Below are 21,577 nucleotides of genomic sequence, written 5' to 3'. Positions count from 1 at the left end.
GCAGGTCGAAACACAAAGGGCCAACTCCTATTTATAAAGCGCTCCCAGGATTTAATTTTGTAAAAGAAAAAAAAAAACAACAATGAGAAGAATGAGCACATGAGAGGAACACATAATTCAAGGACAAGGAAATCGAACGCCAATTTAAACATGTAAAAAGAGGCTCAGCCTCACTCAAAGTAAGAGAAATTCAAATTAAAACTAGATCAATAAACCATTAGTTTTACCCATCAGATGGGCAAAAAGTGGAAAGGTTGGAAATAAGCCAAAAGCCTCTTTTGGTGAGGCTGTGTGGAAACAGACACTCTTCCACATTGCCAAGGAGCATTTAAATTGGTCTAACTTTTCTGGGTTTGGAAATATCCATCAAATTTACAAATGCATATACTCTTTGATTCAGCAATTCCACTTAGGGGGATTTATCCTTTAGACACACTTGCACACCTGCAAAATGGCATAGGTTCAAGGTCGTTCAGTGCAGTGTTATTTATTTTAGTGAGAGGTTGGAAACAACCTAAATGTCTATCAAGAGGAGATGGGATAAATAAATTACAGTAGAGTGTTGTAGCCTTGTGTTGTGTCTAAAAGCTGCACCACCGAGTTCAAATCCTGGTTCGGCTACTTACTATCTGAGCATCAGTTTCCTCATTTGTAAAACGGAGATAACAGTAACACCTACCTGAGAGGATTGTGGTGGGGATTCAATGAGTTAATGTATGGGAAGAGCTTGAAACAATGGCACGTCACAGTGCTACATAAAGTGTTGCCATTTATATTACCCTGTATTTTATCATCCACCCAACAGAACACATGCTGCTGTGAATGAGAAAGCTTCCTATGGGCTTACTTGGAAAGCTCTTTAAGACACAGTGCTAAGCAAAATAGTAACAGCAACAAAACAGTTGTGTGGTATGCTATTTGGGGATGTGTGTGTTAAGAAGAAAATAAAATATTTTTAAAACTTACTTATATATACAAAAAAAGAGAAATTCTGGGAGGATATGCAAAAAACAACAATGGTGGTAACCTGTGGACTTGTTGCTGTGAATGGGGGAAGGGGTGGGAAGGTGTTTTTTCACACAATGGCTTTCTGTATCTTAGATACAGAGCTATATAAATGAATTACACAAGAAAAGAATCAATAGGAAAAACAAGCTGATGCTATGCCCCTTCTTAAAACTTTCACTGGCTTTCTACAGCTCTTAGAATAAAGGCCAAACCCCTGACCACAAAGCCCTCCATATCTGCCCCTCAGGCCCAGGGTCATCTGCCCTCCCTCCGGTTCTCCCTCCTGCTGAGGTGCTGGCGTATCTGCCATTTTGTCCAGTTACAAGGGTTCACCTCCCTTAATCCTACACTTACCTAGTAAACTCCTACTCATCCTTGAGATCTCAGTTGAAATGTCACTTCCTCAGGGAACTCTCCCCAGAACTTCCATACTAAGTCAGCTTGTTTTGTTCTAGGCTCTCATAAAAGCATGTTCCTTTCCTTCAGAGTACTTAGCTCAGTTCTAACTATACGTCCATTTGTGTGATTACTGAATTCACATCTGGCTCCCCCCACTACATTATGAATTCTATGAGGGAAGGGGTGGGATCTGATTTTCACTCATCAGGGCCCCCCAATGGCCAGCGCAGAGGCTGGCAGAAAGAGGGCACGTGTAAATATGTCGCTATGGTTTGAAAGTTTGTGTCCCCCAAAATTCATGTGGTAAAATTCTAACCCCCAAAGTGAACGTATTAGGAGGTGGGGACTTTGGGAGGTGCTTAGGCCATGAGGGTGAAGCCCTCATGAATGGGATTAGTGCCCTTATAAAAGACACTGTAGAGGGATCCCTCATCCCGTCCACCACGTGAGGGCACAGTGAGAAGGAGCCAGCTAGGAACCAGGAAGAGGGGCCTCACAAGAAGGTGACCATGATGGTGACTTGATCTCAGACTTCCCAGCCTCCAGAACTGTGAGCAATAAATTTCTGTTGTTTAAAAGCTACCCAGTCAGTACTAACTGGCTATGGCAGCCCAAACAGATGAAGACGTATGTGTTAGATGAACGGATGAAATAGATGCGAGGGTAGGGATGATTCCCAGGTTCTACCTGGGGTGACTGGTGGTGCTATCTGTCAAAAGCCACAGGAAGAGAAGCAGAGCTGATGGGGAAGATAATGAGTGTGCACAGACAAGATGAGCTTATGATATCTTGACTATCTTGATATGATATCTTGAGCATCAAGCATATCTTGAGTATGCTTGAGATATTCAGGTGGAGATGCTTGAGTTAACAACATGAAAAGGAATCTCCTAAGATTCCGGGCTGCAGAGGGCGATGTGGTGGCCATCACTGCACAGACTGGTGGCTAAATTGTGTAAGCACATGAGACCATGCCGGGAGTAGCAGAGCGAGAGGTGAGGCCAGAACAGAACTCTGGGGCAGATCAACATCTCGGAGGACAGAGGAAAGAAAACTCCTGCAGGAGACTTGGAAAGGCATGGTCGGTGAGGTGGGCAAGCTGGGAGTGGAGGGAATGTTGGAAGCCCTGAGAGTAGAACATTCCAAAAAGGAGTGTTCAACAATGTCCAATGTAGCAAAGTGTGTGGGCAGGATGAAGCCTGAGAGACGGCCATTAGATTTGGTCACACAGTCATTGGTAATCTTTAGAAGTGCTGTTTCCACGAAGAGGTGGGCAGTGTGGGTGGACATCAGACGGCAACATTCTGATGAATGAAACGTAAGTAAAAAGAGGGCTCATCAGATGCAGACAAGAGTCACTCAAAGTTATGTCCTACAAAGTGAGAGAGTGGCATGGACATATATACACTACCAAACGTAAAACTGATAGCTAGTGGGAAGCAGCCGCATAGCACAGGGAGATCAGCTCGGTGCTCTGTGACCACCTAGATGGGTGGGACAGGGAGGGTGGGAGGGAGCAAGATGCAAGAGGGAGGAGATACGGGGATGTATGTATATGTATAGCTGATTCACTTTGTTATAAAGCAGAAACTAACACACCATTGTAAAGCAATTATACTCCAATAAAGATGTTAAAAAAAAAAGTTATGTCCTATTCATGAGGTGATTTCAAGTAGTAAACAGATAAACATCTTGTTTTTAATTTAGAAGTTACATGTTTAAGGTGTATTAAACTAGATAACCAGTGTACTGAATCCAGGATTTCACAGAGTATAAGGCTTCTCTTAAAAACAAATATATTTTAGGAAAAGAAAAATCAACAGATCAAATATTACATACATAATAATACAGGTGATTACAATGAATGAGGCAACAATTATGATGTCCAAAGAACTGAAATTCAGGAAATATTGTTTGGACTATTTTTTAAAGATGCTTAGCTGACAGGGAGGATGAAGGATGGAGTTGTGTGGAGTTAAAGTTTTTTAGAATAGGGAAGACCGAAAAGCCAGTAGTGAAGCATTGAAAATCCAGATAAACAAGGGACTTATTGATGGGATGAGGTTCCAGGGGACTTATTGATGGGATGAGGTTCCAGAGGAGGTGGAAGGGATACGAGGCAACCACACCGGGGTGTGGGACCAGCCATGTGCAGGAGGAACAGCACTCCCTCCAAGACGGGAGGGAGGAACCTAAGGATGGGCGGGGTTAAAGAAGCTCATCGAGTGGAGAGACGTAGTTGAGGGAAAACGCCCACCGGAAAGTCTCTATTTCCCCAGTCATTTGTTGGGAGAACATCTACTGAAAGTGGAGAGGACTGGAAGTTTGAATAGACTGGATAGGAAGTTTGGGGAGGGCGGTAAAGCTCTGGCATATGACTTCTGAGGGCTGTGTGTGGAGGAGCCGGTGAAAGATAGAAAACAAGCGAGCGATGGTGCTGAGAGCACAATTATAACAGAGACCATGGGATTTCTGCGGCCCAAATCCGAATGACCGGAGAGATTTTCTCAGTAGACCAAGACTGGACACTGGGATTAGACACTAATCCCAGTGGAAGGGACAAGGGAGTGAGACACTCTCAGGAGCTGGTGAAGGGAAGGTTCCAGTAATTGGTCATAGCGGCACAAGAGTCACTCAAAGTTATGTCCTACTGGGGAAAAGGGGAGGTTGAAAGGAGTAGATATTTGGGTCAAAGAAAAGGACCTAAAGGCTTATGATCTCAGATAGAAGAGTTCTAGTGGAAAGCAAGGGCCAGGTGGCTAAAGGGGAGGCAGAAGTCACTGCAATTGAGAAGCCCGAACCTTGAGAAGCTGGGGGTGGGATGTGAGTGGTCCTCACCGGAAGGCTCTCAGGATGCTGGCTAGAGTTGTAATGAAAATAGTGAGAGAGCCATGGGCCAAAGGCATGGCGGAATGTGGGAGAAGTGACCAAGCGGTTTAGGTGGTGGTGGTAGTGAAAAAGAGAGGATGGTAGAGGAGAAAGCACTGTCACAGAAGGCAGAGACGAAACAGTGGTCTGGAAGAGACAGTGGAGAGCCGCGCGGCACACAGGGCCAAGCGGAGAGAACAGCCTCCGTTAGAGGGAGTTTCAGGCAAGAGCTGGGAGGACTTTGTGTGCTGTGAAGAGCTGGGGGTAAGGGTGGGGTTGCACACGGCCAAAGTCAGAGTTGGGAGGAAAGGAAAGAGAAATAAAGAGCCCGGCTGGAGGAAGAACAGAGCAGTGTGGACAGGGGAGGTCATGTTTACTATGGTGGTGCCGAAGGGCTGCAGAAACGAGGGGGGGATGAGATTCCCACTCAGCACCCCCCAGACACCCCCAAACCACAGGAGAAGCAGGACCTTGCCTTTCAGGGAAACAGGGTTCCCGGGCATGGGTGGTACCTAAAGGACAGCTGTCTGGCCTTGGGTAAAAACTCCTGAGCCAGCTATTTCTGGAAAATTACAAGACTTTTATTAGGGAAGGGAAGCCCCAAACTCTCAGCTTTTTGGTTTTCAGGGAATACTCTTCCCACTGTTCACTCCAGATGCATGCCCCCTCTGCAAGGCCTACATCCAAGGCTCACGTGAAGGTAAAACCAACCTCAGGAAATCCAGATTTTTTTTTTTTTTCCTCTATGTGCTCATAATTTCCCCCAGGTGAACAGCAGATGACAGCAAAGAGCCAAAAAGGAAGCCAAGAGCACACAAGAGCCCAGAAATGGTAAAGTAGGGAAGGCGAACAAGGCTTCAGAAATCCTATCACGCTCTCACAGCTGCACTTGTCACGCTGTATTACACCTGTCTGTCTTCTCTCTCAGACAGTGACTCCCTGTGGAAGGATTGGGCCTTTCTGGTTCGTCTCTGATTCCCTAGCACAAATGCTCTGCACACAGTAGGTGTTGAACAAATCCCGGCACACCTCGGGGTTACTGCGGGTTTGGTTGCAGACCACGGCCATAAAGCGAATAGCGCAATAAAGTGAGCCGCATGCATTTTTTGGTTTCCCAGCACATATCAAAGTGACGTTTACATTATACTGTAGTCTATTAAGTGTGCAATAGCATTATGGCTAAAAAAACAAAGTACATACCTTCATTAGAAAATACTTTATTGCTAAAAAATGCTAACCATCCTCTGACAATGCAGGGTTGCCACAAACCTTTAATTTGTAAAAAAAAAAAAAAAAAACACGATAAAGCAAAGTGCAATAAAATGAGGTACGCCTGTCTGTGTTGAGTGACTGGCTGAAGCAGGGCGGGCTGGAGGGCTGATTCCCAGCCTGATGTGGTCAGGAGACACACATCTGTCTTTTAGGACAACATGGTGTGTGAGAGAATCAAGGCCAGGCTTTGAATCCAAGCTGCGGGGCAAGGTACCTAACCTTCCCGAGCCTTGATTTTTTTTTTTTTTTCCTCTGTAGAAGGAGGATTTTTCACCGGGTTAGTTGTGATGGGAACATACACAAAACATGCCTAGCACAGTATCCTGCACAGAAAACGCTCAATAAAAAGTAGGCATTGATAGTTACACTGTGGTTGCCATTACTGTTACTACTATTACAACCTCTTTTCAAGGCCAGGCACCAGAGGAGAGGCGAAAGACTCACTCACAGTAAACAAATAAGTAAACTGGAACTAAGACTTTGGAATCCCTACTTCCTTATTAGCTCAGTTCCCCCAAACAGTGCAGCAACAGATTCAACAGAAGGCTGCAGTGGAATCAGCCACTTCTAGAAAGTGTAGCTTCCCAGATGGTGGGATTTTTTGAAGAGGCGGGGGACGTAGAGGCTACTGGGTATTTTCCGTGTCAGACCACTCTGGCTCGGCCAACTGACAGACTTTTATGGCACCTCAGAGCACAAACAGGTTTAACTAATAGCCATGCACATTTGGCCAGAACTTGCATCCCACACCTCAGAAACCAGGAACCATGAGTGGTGGGGCCCTGGAGCCCTGGGACAGCTTCCTGCCTGGTTCCCTTCAGAATGAGTGTATCTCTGAGACTTAACATATTATTAGGAAGCTATTTCCTGTGCCACAGGGGACAGACCTGAGACATGGCCCAGGTCACCTAGATATTGGAACGTCAGACCTCTCTTAAAGCTCAGTGGGGAAAAAGAGTGTGTTTAGTGCAAATTAAAAGGAAGTGCTCTTTGACAGTGTGAGACCCCAAGTGGCTATACAGGGTAAAGACAGCTTCAAAGAATATTTAGAGACAGGTCCTAAGAAGAGTCCTAACTGACAGAAACCAGGGATCCTTGACTGTAAGTAGACTCCATGGAGAGCAACAGTTCGCATCCTCCAGCATGTCCCCCGGTTGACTGGTCCTTGAGGCTCCCTCGTGCCAGGAGTTCTTAAGATTTGCTAGAATTCCTGAGTTAGAGGAAGCACAACTTCCAAACAATCTCCCAGTGGGTTTTAGGGTCCATGTGGCTTCATGTGATAGAAATGAAACCCTTGCTGCCTGGGGTGAGGTTGGTCTCCCAGAAAAGTCCCAGCAACCAAGACAGAGAGGCTGGTGGCTATGACTAAAAGAGGATGATTTCCAGGTACAGGACCTTCCGGGAAGGTCAGAACTTCGAGAAGGGGGCTCTCACAGCCAGTCTCCCCTTCTCGTTTGTCTACTACATAATAGAGGGAGGGGATCACTTAAGGGTCATTGTGAGGTCACAAAGAGATCAGCTTCCTGACCAGGTTGGCGATCTCTCCCTTCATGATCAAATGAAGATTTTTGATGCTTTGTTTTCCATGAAGGCCACTGCTCTTTCACCTGCCTCTTCCCTCAATCCCATAATCCCAGTTTCTGGACTTCTTGCCCCTTTCGATACCTTTTTTAGTTCTGAGAGGATGGGTATAATGAGAAAAGCACAAGGTCCTTTTCTTCTACCCTATGCTGCACACTGAGGCCGGGAGAAGGCACAAGCAGAAGCGAGTGACAGAGTGCGTGAGGCTCTGTGAAAACCCAACGCCACCACGGACGAAGAGCCCGAGGCCCCGGCCCTAGGACAGGCCGTCAGTGGCACCGAGCTCACCCACACAAAGGATGGTTCTGGAAAGCCAGCAGGCTCTTTGTGGGCCTCATCCGTGCCCGTTTTCCCACTGCCTGGTGTCTGCAGAGACCCGGCCAGGCAGCACCTCAAGATCCTGATAGGCACCCAAGAGGTTGTGAGGGCCCCAAACGGAAGGGTGAGGCTAGGTGTCGGGATGGCACAGGGGTGGGGCTTGCTGGCCTTACCTCCTTTCCAGAGCAGGTAGATGGGTACCACGTAGAGCATAACATGCTGAATGTAGTAAATCTCCAGTTCAAAGGGGAGCTGTAAGGACAGGAGAGAGAGAGGTGTTTCAGAGCAGGAAGCACTCATTCCAACAGATTCTGAAGTTGAACGCCCTCGCTCCCAAGGACCCACATCTTAGCAACCCCATGCACTTCAACCAGTTCAACTCCCTTCGCAATTAGAGAAAAAAGAATGAAATGAATATGCCTATGACCTACGCTGGTATCTTCCAAAGTGTATCTTGCAGAGACGGTATTTGCAAACTGCTCCACTGAGAAAGTTTGGCGAAAAGTTTAAGAAATGTTACCTACAATCTATCCCCTTGGAGATTCACCATGTATATTAGTGGTAGATTAAGGACCTGTGGGGTCTGTGCAAAGAAGAAGGCTGCTTAACACTGTTTATCCGGTGTGGCCCAAACTTATTTAGCCAGTGCCTTTGCAAAAAAAAATAGCACTTAGTGTTCTGCAGAAATATACTTGGAGAAACACAAGCTTGCGTCACTTCCTGCTCCTGGTGAGTAGCTGATGGCCTACTTAAAAGCTTATTTCTCATTTGACATGAAGACCATATGGGGTAGGATTTATTATTCCCATTTTGCAGATTAAAAAATATTGATTGCCAGGTCTGGTTAGGTCTAGATCCAAGAATAAAGAGTTTCTCCACTGGATACTTGGGGTCAGTCCAGGGTTAGCCCTAATTTTGGGTGAAGACCAAGCAGCTGGGCCAGTTCTGGCGTGGCTTGCCAAAAAGAATGTCCCCACCCTCCTTCCATCCAACGTGCCCACTCATTCACTCCTGTTTCCCATCTCTCTCAAAATGGAAGCTCTAAATTACCAAAGCAGAGTGCGCTTTCAACCTGGCACGGGGACCGTGCTGCAGCGCTTGGCAGTGGGTGGAGAGTGGAAACAGCTGAGCGGCTAACTCAATTTTGGGAAAAGAACTGCAGCCGCTGGCAAGAGGCCTGGCCTCCGGGGCTTACACAGCCCTACACAGACACACACACACAGATACACACACGCACGCCCACACACCTCCCCCCACCCCGGCCAAGGGGAGGCCCAGAGAAACAAGGACACCCAGGGCAAGGGTCAGCTGCCTCACTGTGTCCAACAGGACGAGCACAGAACCAAACCTGTGAGCTCATGAGAGGACCCAGTTCTGGGCTCCCCACACCCAGGAACCCAAGGGCCCAAACCGAAAGATGGCAGAGCTCCCAGAATGGGAGCTGAGATGACTGCAGACCCTGGACAGAGTCACCGGTCTGGCTCTTGAAAATAAAAACCCACGCAGAAGGAAAATTTCCCAAGGACCCAGATGATGCTCGACTATTATTTTATGCTCACAGAAGGAAATGTAAAATCCCAGAAAGAGAAATGAGGTTCCAAGCGTCTCTGTAGACCTCGCTGGAATAATAGCTTTAAAGGGTCATGGGGTTTCACAGTGGAGGTAACCACCAGCAGGAGGTAACTTTGGAGGCCTGAGAGGTCCACAGGGACCCTCAGAGTAACGTGGTCTGGGATCACTCTACTATCTTAAATTAACTGACTGGACTGCGGTCACACAGAAGGCAGGCAAGAAGGCAAAGGTCTCGGGAAGGCTCAGCTCTCTGGCGCCTAAGGGACTAGACCTCTCCCTGAAACAGGGCCTGGGGACCCAGGCTGCTCTCCCACAGCAGGGAGCAGAGAGCTGGGCTCGCCCGGGTCCCAGCCAGGTCCCCAAGCGGTATCCCCCTTGCTGAAGTCTCAGACTCCAGCCACTATTTACCCACCTAGACTCACGCTGCCCACTTGCTTTCCCTTCCCTCATAGCCCTTCTAGAAAGCAAACTCCCCACCAGGCAGGTCCCGGGAGGCAGTTCAGCATTGCGGCCGCAAGCAAGGACTTTCGAGGCTGCCAAATTCCTATCCTAGATTTGATTCTGCCAGTGAATATCCCCGTGGCCTCAGGCAAGTCACTGAACCTCTCCATCCCAGTTTTGGCACCAGTAAAATTAAAATAGTTATGCTGTTATAAGATTGCTGTAAAAACATTTTAAAAAAATTTTTACTAAAACAAACATTTGTAGAATCCTTATTGCATGCCAGGAACTATTAAGCGCTTTGTTAACTATCAGTTCACCTATTAATTCACCTGTACTGTTCCCATTAACTCCACTTTAGAGGTGAGAAATTGAGGCACAGAGAAGTTAGATAACTTACCCAGGGGCACACGCCTCATCGGGTGACAGAGCCAGGATTCAAACCCAAGCAGTCCGGCTCTAGAGTTTATACTCTTAGCTTGTACACTCCCCTACCCCGTGCCCCGCTCCTTCCCTCCCACAAACGCCTGACACCTGGGAGATGCGCAGGGGAGATGCGCAGTGGAGCTGAGGCCCTGTTAACAAGGGGAGTGGTAATAGAAGCTCATTAGCAACAGCAGGATCGGCAATTGCCCTCCACCTGGGGGCTGGGCCCAGTCCCTCCCTGTTCACGTGATCCCCGCCCTCACAGTGGCCAAGCTTGGCCTGCAATACAGGTCTCTCAGCTCCCACCGGGGCTCTGGAGACACCTCGGTCACAGATCTCAGCTGGGGTGGCCAGGAGACCGGCCCCATCAGCAGCGTCTTTCCTCTGAGGGCAGCCCCTCCCCCTATTCCAAGAGTTCTCTACCTCAGAAGGATACAGAGAGTGTTCAACTAGGTGTGGGCACCGCTGACGGCTAAGGCCAGGGAGAGGAAGGGAGAGGGATGAAAGAGAAGGAGGGCAACCTAAGAAAACCACACAAGTGGCAGGAGGAAGGGAGCTGAACGCGAGCACGAACCTACCAGTGGACATTTAATAACAAAGAATATTTAGAAAGTACTTATGTACCACGCATTGTGTTAAATACTTTCATGTGTCCTATCTCACTTAATTATTCCAAGATACCCGTTTCATAAACACTATCTGTAAAGTGTCTTACTTCCCCCAGAAGAAGTTCCACTTGGCTAATTCATCTCTGCCCTCCAGAACGCACATCTGGAACTCGAGTCTAATGTACATATCTGGGCTCCTTTTCAGCTGGGGGATTCCCGAGGCTTTAGACAGAAAGTCCTACATCACTGCAATTGAAAGCCAAAGGCAATAAAAACATTTTAAGCTACATAAGTCATAACTTCCTTCTCACGTCCAAGTCAACATCTTTTTTCAGAATCAATAGAGTAGACTGGCAAAGTTCTCCAGGCCTCTGGAATCGGACTGCCCGAAATATGAAGCACACGGGTTCCATCCATGGCGAGATCCCCGACCTCCTTCCTACCGACCCTCCGCCCTCTGACAGCCGCAACACCACACTCTGCCGTGAAGACCGCCCATCCCAGTGTGCCGTATGCCCCTGGTTACTTCCATTACCATCAGAAGCCCAAGACTCCCAGGTCACCGCCCAACACCTGAGCTCTAACCTCCATATAGCTCTCTACAAGCCCGAATCTGAGACCACCTCCCACTGCTCCCCAACGCTTGAAACGCTTCCCCTCTATCCTCTGGAACCCACTATCATTTGCAAAATCCCCTCCATCTTCAAACTCTTCTCTGAGCGGTCCCTTGACCTTCTTACTTTGATGAAAACCTGGTCCCCCCTCTGAGGACACAGCTATCCCTACAGCCCTCTCAAGTGGTGGGTGCTTTCCCTCCCATGTCACCTTGTACCCCTGGGCCAGGAGGGGTCCTGCCTGCCCCTCAATGCTGTCTCCTTCCTAACCACTGCCCTGATCTGAACCTCATGTCGTCAGTCTCTCCCACCCACTACTCTCAACTCTGGACCCTCCCTGTCACTGCCGTCCAACATGCCTCTGTCAAAATTCCCTGTTTTCAATATTTAGCACACACTGGTTTCTAATGCCTTGAACTCCATTCCCCTCGAGGGTCTCACGTCCATCTCACCTCAGCCCTTTATCCCCATGGTCATACCTGTCACTGCCAACACCTCCTACCCTTCCATAAACTCTGTCATGCACCCCACTCTCCAACCACCACCTCCTATCTACCCAATCACTCTGCGCCCCTCACATCCCGACTAATAATTCTCCACCTTCACTAGGACCCACATCTCCTGATCCTCCACTGTTTTGCTGGCCCTCACCTACCTCATGTCCTCACTTCTATACTTGCCCATCACTCCCTTCCATACATTCTCAACCCTTTTCCGTGCCTCTACCATGCAAGTAAGCACGGCTGGAGAAAAACGTAAAGCTATGCTGTTAACCCTTGAAATTCATGACTGCACACTTTGAGCGGGCCCTTAATGCGACCTTATAATCCGACTACATTCAAATCCGTTCACTCTCCTCTCTCCTGGACGATTCCTATCACTGTTTCACAACTTCTCCTGTGTTCCTCAAACGTTCCCCCATCCTCCCTCTTGGCTGGTGGCATGGCTTTCTAGTTCATTGGGGAAAAGGAGGCAACTGGAAGAGAACATCAACGAGCTCCCACCTCCACATCGCCCTCCCCCCTGCACCGTCCCCACCCATGCTGCTGGCTAAGGCTAGTCCCCATTCCTGCACTAGATCCTATCCTTTCTCGTCTACTCGGGGACACACCACCAGCAATTTGTCCCCTTTTTCTGGATCATTCCCATCAAAAAACAAGCTACAAAGTTGTTCATCTAGAGACAAAAATTCTTTTTTTAAACATCTTTATTGGAGTGTAATTGCTTTACAATGGTGTGTTAGTTTCTGCTGTATAACAAAGTGAATCAGCTATACATATACACATATCCCCATATCTCCTCCCTCTTGCGTCTCCCTCCCACCCTTCCTAAGAGACAAAAATTCTTGATCTCACTGCACCCTCCAGCTATCACCCCCATATCTCTGCTTCCCTTTATAGAGAAACTCCTCAAATGGTTTTTCTCTCCTCACTGCCATCATTTCTTCTCCTCTGAATTATCCTTCCATCCACTCCAATCAAATTTTCATACCTACCACACCCCAACCCCCGAAATAGCTTTGATTGAGGTTACCAATGACCTCCATGTTCCTAATTCCTCTACATATTGGAGGGGCCCAGAACCAAGTCCTTGGCTTTCTTTTCTATCTACTCTCACTCACTAGATAATCTTATTCAGGCTCCTGGCTCTAAATACCATCTATATACTGATGACTCCCAAATGAATATCTCCAGCCTAGAGTCAGGCTGTTAAGACTGAAATTCTAGCTCCATCATTTAGTTGCTATGCAACTTTGGGCAAATCACAATCTTGCTGAGCTTCGGTTGGCTCATTTGTAAAGTGGAAATGATAATAGAAGCTATCTCATCAAGTTGTGGTGAAATTAGGTGAAATAATTTGTGTAGAGTTCCTGGCCCCGTGCTGGCATATAATATGTACTCAATAAATGCTAGCTGTTATTATAATCCTCCTCTTCAACGTCAATGCAGCCAGTGAGTGGTAAAGCCAGGATTTCAACTCCAGCCATCAAGACTAATGCCAGGTCTCTCTGGGTCAAAAGCTGGACCTCATTTCACCTGACTATTCTGCCCTAGCAAGAGACTCCAGCAAGAGATGGTGGCACCTGGGCCTGCCCACAGCCCTAAGTCACAATCACTATTTTAGCAGACAACTACTAGGATAACTTTAGCTTCCCAGCTCAATCCATTCTTTTGGCCCATCTCTAAGAGAGAGTTTCTCCTGGAGACTTCTTTATTTCTCAAAGGAGTATCAATACTGCTCTCCTCTTCTCACCCATGACAGTCTCATTCTTACTCTCGGCCAACCAATTAAAAAAAAATCATTTATTGAGACACTCCTAGGTGGCAGGTAATGTGTCTGGCTCTGGGTACACGGCAGTGATGAAGACACAGTCCCTGCCCTACAAGAGCTCATAGTCTGGTTGAGAAAGCTAACAGATGAAGGGATAACATCAGCACAGCAAAAGAGCATGGAAGGACCTGTATATCAAGCACTGGATTTGGTTTGATTTTTCCTTAACAGTAGGGACGGTCCTGTACGATGTACAGTTGTGCAGAGCTCCAGCTGGTGGCTGTATGTCAGGGACTGGGAATAGAAATGTCTAAATCGAGCTTGAAGGCAGAGGCAGCGAGAGAACAGAGGATGGGCAGGTTTGAGAGAACGTAAGGAAGTTGAATCACCAGGACTGAGTAATTGACACAGATGCGGGGGGGTGGGGGTGGGGGTGGGGGCGGTAAGCAGGAGTAAGAGGACAGGTCAAAGATGACCCGCAGGCTGATGGCCTAGGTGGCTGGTGGGATGTTGGGACTCCTCCCTAAGTTGGGGCCGACAGTCAAGGAAGCAGGTTGGAGGACGAGGAGCATAAGAAAAGCTGAGACCGGGCTGAGTTTGTGAGCCCAGTGTGAGAACCTCGCAGAGATGCCCATAAATCAGTGGGAATGTGGGTCTGGATCTCAAGGAGGCTGGAGAAGATGAGAAGAGTTGAAAGGCAAATGATATACATGTGTATGAAATGCAAACAGAGAAAAGTAAATGGATGAAATTCTAAAAGGCCTAGAAATGCTGATATTCTCTTTATGCACCCAAACAGAACACCTTATGCAGCCCACTTTGCAGACCCCTGTCCATGGTACTCTTTCAAGAGTGAATGGATGGCGAGGGATAGAAGTCGTAGCTCAAGGGGAGTATTGATAGAATTGGGAGAGACCTGAACATAGTTATAGATGGAGGGAAGGAGCCAGTGGGGAGAGGGAGGCTGAAGAAGCAAGAGGGGGAGGAGGCACCGGATGGTGAGAGGTCCTGAAGCAGACAGGAAGGCTGGGAGCCAGAGCACAGAGAGAAGCGTTAGCCTTGGGCTCCAGGAAATGAGGAGGGAAGGACGAGCTGAAGTGAGAACAGCTGCACGAGGGAGGGGTGTGCGGGGAGCGGGGGAAGTTCACAACCCAGGAGCTTCCCCTAGCCAGCTGGGGACTTGTGTTACCAAAAGGGTCCACGACTGCTGATGAAGTGCAAAGTGAGGATAGGTGGTCACAAAGACAGGACCCTGCTCTCAGCTGAGCCCCAGACTGCAGCCTCTCCAAAGAAATCAGAGAATCAAAACAGATTATTGCTATGGTCTGAATGCTTGTGTCTCCCTCAAATTCATGTCCTATGGGACGGTATTAGGAGGTGGAGCCTTTAGGAGGAGATTAGGTCCTGATGAAATCGGAGGCCTCAGAGAGCTCCCTAGCCCCTCCTGCCCTGTGACCCGGAAAAGGGTCTGCACTTGACCCTGCTGGTACCCTGATCAGACTTCCAGCCTCCAGAAGTGTGAGAAATCGATTTCTGAGGTGTATAAGCCACACAGTTTATGGTATTTTGTTATAGGAATCTGAACAGACTAAAACAATAATCTATCTCCCTTCAAGGGGAAAGGATGCAGCCTTCGGTAATTCTTCTGCCAACCAAGTTTGGCTTTGGAACACTTTATCTTCATTAACTGACCACAGACTTCTACTGTGGCTACTGGTACCTCAAACTCTTTGGGACTAAATACCACTTGTTAGAGGAACCACAAAAGGAATGCCCGCAACCTAAAACTCAACCGCGATACATTCACAGAACAGAATACCATGCTGCCATGAAAAACAACAAGGTGCCATGGCAAACAGACAAATCCCGAATGTGGAACATTCTGCAAAACAACTGGCCTGGATTCATCAAAATGTCAATGTCATGAATGAGAGGGTGGGGGACCTGCTCCTAGATTTTAAAAAGTGAATAAACAAAACCTGAAGAGAGAGAACAAAAGCAATCTTGAAACCTGACTGGATCCTGATTTAAAAAAAAAAAAAAAACTTAAAAAACACATTCCTGGGATAATTGGGAAAATTTGAATATAAACAGATTATTAGATAAAGAAGACAGTATTAGAGAATTGTTGATAATTATCTTGAGTGTGATTACGGTATTGTGGATATACAAGAGAATGTTCCTTTCCCTAGGAGCTGTAGGACGAAGTATTTAGAGCTGAAGTGTCAAGATGTCTGCAATTTGAGGGGAAATGATTCAGCAAACTTCCACAGAGAAAGAAAGAAAGAAAGTGAATAGGGAAAAACAGTAATTGTTGAATCTAGCTTGAGGGTATACAGTCATCGTTCACTATACCCTTAATTCAACTCTTCGGGATGTTTGAAAATTTTTATAAGAAGTTGGGAAGTTTTTAAAATGTAAATAAATTTAAAGAAGGTAAATCTATATGAACTAATATGGCAAAATCTTAAGGTATAATTAACTGGAAGAAAAAACAAGGTGCAATCATTTTGTTTTTTTTTGTTTGTTTTTGTTTTTGGTTTTTGGGGTTTTTTTAAACATTGTTATTGGAGTATAATTGCTTTACAATGGTGTGTTAGTTCCTGCTTTATAACAAAGTGAATCAGCTATACATATACGTATATCCTCATATCTCCTCCCTCTTGCGTCTCCCTCCCACCCTCCCTATCCCACCCCTCTAGTTGGTCAAAAAGCACCGAGCTGATCTCCCTGTGCTATGCGGCTGCTTCCCACTAGCTATCTATTTTACATTTGGTAGTGTATATATGTCCATGCCACTCTCTCACTTCGTCCCAGCTTACCCTTCCCCCTCCCCGTGTCCTCAAGTCCATTCTCTACGTCTGCGTCTTTATTCCTGTCCTGCCCCTAGGTTCTGCAGAACGATTTTTTTATTAAGATTCTATATATATGTGCTAGCATACGGTATTTGTTTTTCTCTTTCTGACTTACTTCACTCTGTATGACAGTCTCTAGGTCCATCCATCTCACTACAAATAACTCAATTTCGTTTCTTTTTATGGCTGAGTAATATTCCATTGTATATACGTGCCACATCTTCTTTATCCATTCATCTGTCTATAGACACTTAGGTGGTGCAATCATTTTGGAGCACAATTTGTCAATATTTATAAAAAATGTTAAATACCCGTTCACTTTGACTCACTAAGTTCACTTCTAGAAATTTATACCAACAGAGACACTTGCATGTATGAACAAAGCTGTATGCATAAAGATGCTCACTGCAACATTATTTGTAATAACAAAAAAATATCTAATAACAAAAAAGCTAACTGAATGTCCACTGGCAGGAGAGTCATCAAAAAACACTCTGGAAGATTAACTCTGCAACCATTTACAAAAAAGGAGGTACAACCATTTGTAGGTAAAACAGAACAAATCTGTATCGAACACAGCATGATCCTTTTTGTAGAAGAAAAAGGACAAATTAGTCTTTGTACTTTTAGGTGACTATAAATGCATAGAAAAAGGACTGGAATGATATTTACCAAACTGGGCGGGGGAAGAGGGCTGGGGAGGACAGGTCGGGATAGGGAAGGGGAGACTTAGACTTGGATTCTATTTATTTGTATAGTTGGATTTTTATGACAAATTAATGCATTAATTTATTAATCATGTAGCTGAAAGTTTAAAAGTCAAAAAAAAAAAAGGTCACAAGAGGAATGTACACCTTAGCAGCGATTATCTCTGGGGAGCGGGTGGAGGAGAACTTTCATGTTATATTCTTCTTATCTCTGTACTGCAGGCATCCTTAACCAAGAGGATGCAGTAAGCTATTACGGATGATTCGTGTGAATTTTTTCTAGTTTTTAATCTGAGCACATTACAGACCCCCTCCCAAGTCCCTTGTTCTCACTGTATCTTCCCTTGTGAGCCCACTCCCAACCCCCAGTACGGACAGATGCCCACAGTCCTACCGGCCGCATGGAATTCCATCTTACACTCAAGGTCTGATGTGGAGAGAGGGAGGGGTGGGCAACTGGCTCGGGGGAGCTGCTCCTTCCTTATGGAATTCCAATCCTATCAGGGCTACTCCTGACTTCCTCCTCGGTGCTCAGAGCCTTCCAGAGGGAGAGCAGGAGAACAGAGTTGTGGCTGCTAGCTCCCTAATGTCAAACAAAATATTCTGAGCCCGTGAAAGACGTTGTTTGCTCTGGTGGTGCAGTTACTTGTGTAAGTGTATTTCCTGGTACAGCAGCCCAGGCCTGGCAAGCCCACAGAACTTTACTGAGTGGCAATTTCGGGTCAGTCAGCCACTGGCTCGCCTGCAAGGCCTCACTTTGCTTGGTTAGTTTCCTTTAACCAAGGTGACAATGACACCTCCTAGCTCCTCTCCTCTCACCTCTAACAGACTTAGGAGCCGCTGCCTATCATCCTGGGAAACCACAAAGTGCCATTCTTTAGTACTGTTGCTGGTATCAAAAGTCATTTCTGAAAAGGCAGGGAAGAAAACTCTGGGCTTCTGACCAAATAATAATAATGATGATAATAATAGTAATAGGCAACCCCCGGTACCTCAGAACTTGACTCTTTGGAGATCCTTTACAGAGGTTATTAAGATAAAATAAGTTTATATGGGTGGGCCCTAATCCAGTCTGACTGGTGTCTTTATAAGAAGAGGAGGTTAGGACCGAAGAGGGAGGCCCTCAGAAGAAAGTAACACTGCTGAAACCTTGACCTTAGACTTGTAGCCTCCAAAACTGTGAAGAAATGTTTCTGTTGTTTAAAGCTTCTCAGTCTGTGGTATTGGAGATGGCAACCCGAGGAAACGAATACACTGGCCAAACGTGTGTTATGAGCCAGGCACTGTTTTAAGCACTTCACAAGTATTAATGCCTTTCATCTTCATCACATACTTATGAGGTAGCTCCTATTTTTATTCCCCAATTTTAAGATGAGGAAATTGAGGACAGATCGGTTTCTTGTAATAGCAAGATACTGGCAACAGCCAAATGCCCATCTCAAAGGGAATGGAGAAAGACACTGTGGTATGTTTCTACGATGGAATGTTACACCACAGTGAAAATGTAACTACATTTATACTCAATAATAGGGATGCATCTTACAAATATAATGTTGAATAAAATAGGCAAATCCCAGAAGACTACATACAACATAATACCCTTTTTATAAGGATCAAAAAGCAACTACAATTATATAATACCTTATTTAGGACTGTTTTACATATATAAAATATTACATATTTTATTATATATAATGTAGATTATATATATATTTTTTCTGTGTACATGAGAAGAGGGATAAGATTACTTTTAAAAAGAGAAAAGGAATAATAGCCAAAATTCAGGCTAGTGGTTCACAGTGGTGAGCATGGAGGTAGGGAGCAGGATGGGGGAAGCACGTAGGCTTACGTCTGTAAGTTATTATCAACGTGGCTAGTTGTTGGGTTGAGTTCATAGCTGTTTATAATACTCTCCATGAATAAATAAACGTACTCATGAATAAAATTAAAGCATGCCATGAATGGACCAATGTTGAAACTTGCTATGAATCGAGAATTATAAATATGATTTATGATTTAAACAGACCTTTGCACCAAAGGTCTGTTTAAAAAGAAAGAGCGGTAGGGGTTTCATTAAATAACTTGCCCAAGGTCTCAAGGCTGAGCCAGAATGTGAACCCAGGCAACCTGGCTCCAGAATGCGTAATCTTAACCACTGTTGTCTATTATATATCAAAACACCAGGCTGTTCCCCTGATGGAACAGAAATAGGGTCTACTATGAAGCCTGAAGGCCTGAGCCTACACCCAGCTACCACCATATAGGCATTAGCCATCCAAGACCCCAGGGGGCTCCGAAGTCACCAAATCCAGATTTACTACTTCTTCAGACTGAGCCAAAGCTCGAATTTCATGTGGAAAAAGGAGAGAAGCTTTGAGTACACAAGAAGGTACTTCAGGACACAGAAGTCCAGCCCTGAACACGTTATTTGACTTTTTACTCAAGGAGGGAAAGTAAATATTTGTATGGCTCTCTCCACAGAACTCAGGGGAAAGGGTAATGACAGAGATTGTTCAAAAGACCTACAGAGGAACCAGGGCAGCTGCAAGTCAAAAGACAGTCAGCTTATGTGTGGAGGCCAAACCACACCTGCAGAATGACTGAGCCAGGGCTGGCCTCCCTGCTCAGGGTGTGTGACAAGGGGCCCCATGAGGGCCTTTTGCACCACTGACAGGACCAAGGCCTCATTCTCCTCGGCCTTGGGTTACAGATCCACACAGAAAATGTGAGCTATGTAGAGTGGAAGGGACGAGAGGAAAGGTACTAAACTTCCAGCTCCTCATCAGCCCAAGCAGTCTGTGATGCCATCTGGCTCGATTTTAGTGCCTTCAAAGGACCTGAGCATCAGATGGCTTGAAATAAGGCCAACCCCACACCAGCACTAGAGCAAAGGGAGGGACAAACACATCTGAGATTTGGCTCTTAGCCCAGTCAAAACAGCTCAAGGGCACTCAGTAGCCAGCCCACTTCCCTCAACCAACCAACCATGGAGTCTGGTTAATCTTCTACTCCTTGGGGGCCCTTGCTTGAAGGCAACCAGTGCGCCAGGCAGCCATTTGTAAGGCAGGCCTCCCTACCCTGTTGTCTCCAACACCAGGCTACAAGCTACAAGCTGGAGCCAGGTTCAGGAATCCCTAAATCAAGGGAAGGCAAATGTCACATGTCCCCTTGAGGCATGACCCTTGAGAAGAGGCATGACCCTTGAGAAGAGGCCAAAAGATGGTATTTGACAACCTCCTGACATGAGTAGACTCTGCTCACTTCTCTTTCTACTTCTTTTCTTCTCTTCTGTTTAACTCTCCCATTCTCAATCTCTTCCCAGTCTCCAAGCCTGCTCCCAGGTTTTCTACGAGCACTGAAGGGTGATAAACTTGACTCACAGCAGCTCCTGGCTAATCCAACACACAGAGAATGTGCAGAATCTTTATTTTCGTCACTAATTTTTAGAGGAAGAATCCTTTCGACCTACTAGGATGGGTCCCAGCATTCTATATTTTAACATGGCTCCCTAAGGTAATCTGGATGCAGGAGTGTTTAACTTACACCTGGGGAAATACTACAGTAGGTCAGCCTCCAGAAGTCTAAATGGTAGGTGTGAGATTAGAATATTTTCTCACAGAAATGACAGGCAGTTCCCAGGAAAATGTACTGACAAGAATAATGATGTGACTAGTGTTCAAAACAACAATAAAGATAATAATAAACATTAATAACTGCTGGTACATAGCACTTCTCGGCTAGGCATTGTCCTAAGTACTTGTATTAACTAACACTTCAAACAACTCTATAGGGACTTCCCTGGTGGCGCAGTGGTTAAGAATCCACCTGCCAATGCAGGGGACACGGGTTCGAGCCCTGGTCCGGGAAGATCCCACATGCCACGGAGCAACTAAGCCCGTGCGCCACAACTACTGAGCCCATGCACCTAGAGCCCGTGCTCTGCAACAAGAGGAGCCACCGCAATGAGAAGCCCGCGCACCGCAACGAAGAGTGGCCCCCGCTCGCCGCAACTAGAGAAAGCCTGCGCGCAGCAATAAAGACCCAACGCAGCCATAAATAAATAAATAAATTTAAACAAACAAACAAACAAACAAAAAACAACTCTATAAGATAAATGCTATAATCCCCTTTTTTTGCATGAAGGAATTAAGACACAGAGAGATTAATAAGTGGCCCAAGGTTAGTTACAGAGCCTGGATATAAGCCAGGCAATCTGACTCCAGAGTCCATGTTCCTACCCACTGACCTACGTTATAGTACCCTGATATGTGCTGAGGCCCTTTACAGTACAGAGGAAACCCCTGATTTACAAATGACTCGAATCCATGATGGTTTGATCCCCTGCTACTGAAATATTATCCTCTCTCTTCCATCCCCACTATGCGAACCCAGACCTGGAATCTTCTAACTGTACTGCCAAGGGAACTAGTCAACACTGGAATCTACCTCCATGACCTCCCAGACACCAACATATTCATTCATTCAATCAATCAATCAACAAATATATATTTTAAGCACCTATTATGTGTCAACTATTATGAACAAGATACAAACGGTCCCTGCCTTCATGCACTTATACCCACCTCACTCTAAATGCTGATTTCTAGGGTTTAGAAGGGCTCAGAAATCAAAAGATG

At 46.0% G+C, this 21,577-nt stretch overlaps 1 protein-coding gene across 14 annotated transcripts in view; it reads right to left on the bottom strand.

The window, feature by feature from the left end:
- The window catches only part of TMEM164 (transmembrane protein 164), a 161,198-nt gene that overhangs the window by 25,872 nt on the left and 113,749 nt on the right, over positions 1-21,577 (bottom strand). For all 14 annotated transcript variants that reach the window (XM_036840154.1, XM_036840155.1, XM_036840158.1 and 11 more), the window contains one exon: positions 7,620-7,698. In XM_036840154.1, the coding sequence (XP_036696049.1) occupies positions 7,620-7,698 (79 nt within the window). The remainder of the gene's footprint in view (positions 1-7,619; positions 7,699-21,577) is intronic.

The sequence above is a fragment of the Balaenoptera musculus genome, chromosome X, assembly GCF_009873245.2.
Source record: "Balaenoptera musculus isolate JJ_BM4_2016_0621 chromosome X, mBalMus1.pri.v3, whole genome shotgun sequence".
NCBI lineage: Eukaryota > Metazoa > Chordata > Mammalia > Artiodactyla > Balaenopteridae > Balaenoptera > Balaenoptera musculus.
This window is presented reverse-complemented; position numbering and strand designations above follow the sequence as displayed.